At 35.4% G+C, this 5,676-nt stretch overlaps 2 protein-coding genes across 8 annotated transcripts; one reads left to right on the top strand and one right to left on the bottom strand.

Moving 5' to 3' along the window:
* Nucleotides 1–6: 6 nt before the first annotated feature.
* On the bottom strand, nucleotides 7–2,197 carry dx (deltex E3 ubiquitin ligase). Of its 2 annotated transcripts, XM_018020887.2 has the most exons (7): nucleotides 1,948–2,197; nucleotides 1,653–1,845; nucleotides 1,318–1,587; nucleotides 961–1,249; nucleotides 562–880; nucleotides 430–487; nucleotides 181–343 (listed from the first exon to the last, which is right to left on the bottom strand). In XM_018020887.2, exons 1-7 carry the CDS (start codon nucleotides 2,115–2,117, stop codon nucleotides 269–271), a joined length of 1,374 nt encoding a protein of 457 aa, XP_017876376.1. In that variant the 5' UTR covers nucleotides 2,118–2,197; the 3' UTR covers nucleotides 181–268. The 2 variants fall into 2 exon arrangements, with proteins under 2 accessions (XP_017876375.1, XP_017876376.1); XM_018020886.2 differs by having other exon boundaries at nucleotides 7–487.
* Nucleotides 2,198–2,265: 68 nt separating this feature from the next.
* Usp30 (ubiquitin specific protease 30) lies at nucleotides 2,266–5,630 on the top strand. Of its 6 annotated transcripts, none has more exons than XM_018020890.2 (8): nucleotides 2,266–2,281; nucleotides 2,824–2,876; nucleotides 3,215–3,375; nucleotides 3,458–3,616; nucleotides 3,744–3,907; nucleotides 4,016–4,435; nucleotides 4,507–4,842; nucleotides 4,917–5,165. In XM_018020890.2, the coding sequence occupies exons 3-8, from the start codon at nucleotides 3,276–3,278 to the stop codon at nucleotides 5,163–5,165; spliced, it is 1,428 nt and encodes a 475-aa protein (XP_017876379.1). In that variant the 5' UTR covers nucleotides 2,266–2,281; nucleotides 2,824–2,876; nucleotides 3,215–3,275. The 6 variants fall into 6 exon arrangements, with proteins under 6 accessions (XP_017876379.1, XP_026667534.1, XP_017876380.1 ...); XM_026811733.1 differs by lacking the exon at nucleotides 2,266–2,281 and adding an exon at nucleotides 2,419–2,507; XM_018020891.2 differs by lacking the exon at nucleotides 2,266–2,281 and having other exon boundaries at nucleotides 2,824–2,918.
* The last annotated feature ends 46 nt before the right edge of the window (nucleotides 5,631–5,676 follow it).

Raw genomic sequence — 5,676 nt, 5'->3', positions numbered from 1 at the left:
GTTAGACAGATCTTCTTTTTAATATATATGAAAAGAAAAAAACAACAGTTTCGAGATTCACGTTTGTGAAATGTATAAAGCTAATTTGCGATAAATTTTGAATCAACCAAAATTAAAATGCAAAATTTGATTGCCCAGCAATTTCTGATACAGTATTAATTATGGTTGCGTATCTGTTACACCCTGAGCCGCCAATTCAGCTAATGTCCTTTCAAGGTAACTCGTGTCAGGATAACCGTGTCCAGTTGTCGATGGCCCTAATTCAGTCTTATGATGAATTTCGTTCCATGTCACTACGTCTTCTCGTCCAGTGGTTACCGACCGCCCGACCGTGAATATCAGTCTTCGTTCAAATGCAATTTGTAGCAATCTTAATACTCTACGACCTAAATTATTATCTGGAAGGTAACATACTCGTGGGAAACCTACAGCATAATAAGCTTGACCAGGATTGGGATGTTCGTTTCCCTGAATTCCTGATGGAATGCTGAAATTTTTAATAAAATAAATCATGTACTAAAATTTTCAAGTTATTTCGTTTTTATGACTGTATTCACTTACTCGTAAGTTATCTGTATCGTATTCGTATTTTGAAAACCGGGCAGAGCTCGAGGTATTCTTGTCCAGTTCATAGATCCAGGAGGTTGATTACCTCTTTTCTCTCCATAAATTAGGCGACAAACAGGGCACTGTATATACATTGGAGGTTGCTGACAACCCAGCATAGCATTCAAACATGCTAAGTGTAATCTATGTTTACAGCGTGTCAATTCTACTGTCAGTGGCTCGGGCACACCGAGGCACACGGGACAAGAATCAGAATTGTCACTTTCCACTACTTTTACATACTGAGAAATAACATCTGATTCAGCATCTACACCTACATAACAAATAAATCCCTTTCTACTACATTGCATAAAGTCATGGAAATAATTTAATTAAGAAGAAAAAGCAGATTACCCAAAATAGTATCTTTGAATGCATCATCGCTGCCCACACTGCTATCCAATAAGTCTACTGGATTTTCATGACTTAAATATGTAGAAACAGTATCAACACTTGGCCTTCTACCACTTTTCGTACTACTAGAATCTACGTCCAATGCACTATCCCAAGTTTTCCTCTTTTGTCCGGATTCAATAGTTGCAATTGAATTATTGTTTTCTACTCCGTGTTTATTACTAAATATATTGAAATTACTTAAAATAACACGAGCTATGTTTGACGGGCCGGTATCTCCATTTTTCCCCTATTAATATAAAATTAATGTTATGCAAATGTACATTATAATTATAACAGCGAATGTCCTTTCCTTACCTTCTTATTATTCTTTTTTGTACTTCCCGCAGACGACTTTTTATGTGTTACTTTTGCAGTTGAGCTTTTAGCAATTGCAGGTACAACTTTCTTGTCAGAAATAACTTGTAGTTCTTCTAAAGCGACTTTGACTAAAGGATAAGGTGCTTGCTGAATTCGTCTTATTGGTCTTACATATCCAGTACAGCAACGTACTTGAGTTAAATTACAAAAGTTTATAATATAAGGAAAAGCCAAATATGTTTTAGAGACGTCAATAGTCTTTTCACCCTGTAATTAATTTGACATTAGAGATTGCCATCAAATAATAATTATTTTTGAAAAATAATACTTACCCTTGCCCATGCCTCTTCTATGAGGCATTGTACTTCCATATCGTAGGTATGCCAATCATCTTTATCACCAGCCCATTCCCATTTGGCTCCTTTCCCAGCTGGAGAACTTGGAAAATAATATTTTCTCCTGACATTATGCGTCTCATCCCCATCCTCGCTACATTGTGTCTTAGTCTTCAAATTTATGTAATATCTATTAGAAGTAATTAAATAAAGTAAATAAAATTTGAATAACATTCGGCGCATGTTACATATATTGATTTAAATTGTTTTATTAGGCTATGAAAATGCAAACCTATCCAAATGTGGATCTGCATCGTTAAGGAAAACGCGAGTAAGTTTTTTGCAATGCGCTCTCTCGAGATGTTGCGATACAGCGGGGCTATAAGGTCTCCATCGCCCATGACGATTTTCCCATTCCCATACAACAACAGCATGACCGTGTTCTTGTGCCTGGGCGTTCATCTTCTCACCGAAGAATTTCACACGCACGCGCAACTCACACTTGCGCAGCGAGAACGTGGGAACATTTTCAAGTCTTCTTTCCACGCTCACTCTAATTTAACTTCAATGTGTACGTATGTGTAATGCGCGCACACACGCAAATGAACGCATATACACAAGTAAACGTACGTATATCACTGCATTTAAGTAAATATGCACAAACAGATGTTAATTTAAAGTAAATCATAAAGTTAAAGCAACGTACAGAAATCAGTTTAACAATGTAATGAAAGAAACGTATCAGATCAACGTTAAGCAACTGCACATCGTTTTGTTTGTAATGAAATGCAACGCGAAAAGATTCGCTTAAACACCTGAAGTTCACGCGATTTCAAACATCGAGTAATCGAGGTATCGAGATTTCAAACGCTTCTTGTAAACATTACAAGAGAGAAATAAAAATAATTCCTTATATGCTTTGTTACTTCCAATATTATGTTTAATTGAAAAACGAGTGAAATATATTGGGTCTGTCTATGTAATATAGATATAAAACTAACTACACCTTTTTTAATTTGTATTACTTTTGTTAATTAGAATTTATCACTACGTTTATATTTTTGATGATATTTTTAAGATTACCTTAATAGCCATTGATATTGTCTCTATAATTTGACAACGCAATTATTTTAGCACTAATTTACATAACCTGTATCTGTATTTACAGTATTAAGCAAGTGTTTGCACACCAGCCAGAGCCAGAGTACTATTGCGAACTACGTATGTACACTACACAAATGACCAACCTATCATTTACGATCGGTAAAATTGGGATATTTTAACAGACAGTATTGACTTTAAGTGCACGCGATAAAAGAACAATTAAGTTTATAAATAATAAACGAGTAATACCTCGTTATGTTATTATTGTGCGGATGTTCTGTTCGATTTAATTGCTCGAGAACAAACTGAACTACAACCTGCCGACTCGAAATCGAATCATGAGAACAGTAGATGAGTAATTGTGTTACGAATCAGTAATTTATACTTTAAGAAAATGATTTATGTGTTTTTTAATTCATGTATTTACGTCTCGGATTTGATGTATAACTGCGTAGGTTAGCTTATCCAGTACTGTGAGAAAATTCCAGACTACGACGAATACACAATTTCGAGAATATGGACGTAGATAAAGTAGCCGTGTTTGCTAGTGTAGGAATCGCAATTGTTGTTGCAGCGTTTATCTTATGGGGCCCTTCACCTAAACCTAGAAAAAAAGGTATAATAAAAAATATCCTCAATTCCTAAACACTCGTACAAGTATAGTTCACTGTACTTCCTGTGTCTTGTTTTTTTTTTAGGGAAAGTCATTGGAATCAATAATTTAGGGTATACTTGTTTTTTGAATTCCCTGTTACAAGCTCTAGCTGCATGCCCAATGTTTATTGGATGGGTAAAAAAGCAAAATGAAAAAATGGAGAGAGCTACGTTCATACCAAGCCTCCTATCTGTCTTTGAGAGTATGTTATCAATTATATTGGAACGTTACTTATTCCAATATTTTCTTAATACAAACTTTTTCATAGTGTGAAGAGTTTAGAATTGAAATTAATGAACAAATCATGATATGAATTCTTTTGCTATTAGAAATCAATGGATATACAGAAGACTTGTATGGTGATGTAACACCAGTAGAAATTATATCATCACTTGGGAATCAATGGAAATTTGCACCTGGCCATCAGGATGTGCATGAGTTATTTCATGTGGTTCTCAGCGCATTACAAGCAGAAATTCAACCAGTGAATAGGGTATGTTAAAAAATGGAGAATGTTTAAAATATTTCGAAAAAATTTGTATATAGAATAAAATTTCTATATTGTCGATGACTAAAATATGCTTATAACAATATCTTACAGAAAGGTTGCTTATCTGATGCTTTGCCGCAAAGTCCAGTGATGGTACCAGACACAAAGAAGTCAGATACGAGATACAATGATCCCATAACATTTAGAAGTGTATCTTGTAATGATATCGTGTCAGTTAATAACAGTAACATACCCAATGGTTTCGACAGAAATTGCAATAACCATGTAATGTCTTCAACGACATCCGTATCAAATATTCCAATGACGCATAACAAGCCAGGCATGATCCTAGCTAGATCTTCAGAATTGCTTTCAAAAAGTATCGGTTCTAAGGAGAGTAAAGACTCTTTCAAGCCATGGAGCTCTTTATGCACCATGCCATTTTCTAACGTTCCCCCGATGTCGGTAGAGGTGCATCCATTCTCAGGCTTATTAACTAGTCAATTACAATGCAGTCGTTGTAAATGGAAGGTCGGTCGTCAAACCGTAGCAAGTTTACTTACAATAGTATTATGCAAAAACCTAAAGAATCCTTTTTACAGTCTGCAGTACATTATGATAAATTGGAAACGGTTTCTTTACCGTTGCCTCCTATGGGCCCATATATTAAATCGCATCATACGTTAGAGGAATTATTAACGCGCTTCGTGAGCAGTGAGGTCGTTCAGGATGTACTGTGCGACGGATGTGGGATGCGTTGTGTCGCTACTAAAACCTTGACTCTAGGTAAACTTCCGAAATGTTTATGTCTACATATATCAAGAACCACGTGGAGCTCTTCAGGAGTACCGATCAAGAGAGATGACCCAGTCAAATTTCCTGAGATACTAGCTTTAGATCCTTATACTTTCACGGAAACAAGAAAGCGAAATGCGCGGGTATGTCGTGTACATCTTATAATAAATATATATTCTATTCTCTGCTGATTTATAGTTAAATATGAATTGATTAGGGTGATCCTGAGGCAACGATGCTACTCACCAATAGAACGACGTCGCAAGATAAACATAAGTATCAGTTACGTGCGATCGTGGAACATCGCGGACCTGTCGATTCTGGGCATTTCGTTTGCTATAGACGAGGAAATAAAGCTGGTCAATGGTTATACACGTCAGATAACGTAGTCGAAGGTATATCCTTTATCGAGGTCTCGTGTGCCACGCCATATCTTCTCTTCTACGAGCGTGTTAACAGCATATAGGAATAGCTAGTAACCAATTTCAGTGATCACAACAGATATAGGAACAATACATTGAAGTAATATTATTGTAACCGAATTTAAGAGACTGATTGTGTTTAAACAGTAACTTCTATATGTATCTCTTGTAAAGTAGACGAAACGGTATTAAATTATTCGAGAATGCTTAAGCTTACGTAGATTGTATGTTTTTCCTTTGAATGTTTTGTTCCTATTTGAGTGGTATTTACAGAAAGACGAAAATGTAGAAATGGTTCTCAGTTCACTTGACAGTGTTACAAATTAAACTGGAAAATTCTTGACGGTATATATTTTAAGAAACATCTACTTAATGATTTATGTACAGTGTAGTAGTTGATAGTTAAGACTAGGATCTCTAGATATTATACTTAGTATGTTATAGAAGAAATTAGCTTATTGCTTGATAAATTGCAGAAACTAAAGTAGGAATAAAATTGTGCCAAATAAGTTAGTCATCTTTTGTATACGAACCAGATTGTTTGTATAACTGAAA

This window comes from Ceratina calcarata, unplaced genomic scaffold (assembly GCF_001652005.2).
Source record: "Ceratina calcarata isolate Rehan_Ccalc_2016 unplaced genomic scaffold, ASM165200v1 scaffold242, whole genome shotgun sequence".
Classification (NCBI taxonomy): domain Eukaryota; kingdom Metazoa; phylum Arthropoda; class Insecta; order Hymenoptera; family Apidae; genus Ceratina; species Ceratina calcarata.
This window is presented reverse-complemented; position numbering and strand designations above follow the sequence as displayed.

Coding starts and splice junctions, on each gene's coding strand:
- dx (XM_018020886.2), bottom strand. CDS start 2,117: ATGAACGCCCAGGCACAAGAACACGGTCATGCTGTTGTTGTATGGGAA. Junction 1,846..1,947: donor GCAGATCCACATTTGGATAG/GTTTGCATTTTC, acceptor TACTTCTAATAG/ATATTACATAAATTTGAAGA. Junction 488..561: donor ACGATACAGATAACTTACGA/GTAAGTGAATAC, acceptor TAAAAATTTCAG/CATTCCATCAGGAATTCAGG.
- Usp30 (XM_018020892.2), top strand. CDS start 3,276: ATGGACGTAGATAAAGTAGCCGTGTTTGCTAGTGTAGGAATCGCAATT. Junction 3,908..4,015: donor AAATTCAACCAGTGAATAGG/GTATGTTAAAAA, acceptor AATATCTTACAG/AAAGGTTGCTTATCTGATGC. Junction 4,436..4,506: donor GCAGTCGTTGTAAATGGAAG/GTCGGTCGTCAA, acceptor TCCTTTTTACAG/TCTGCAGTACATTATGATAA.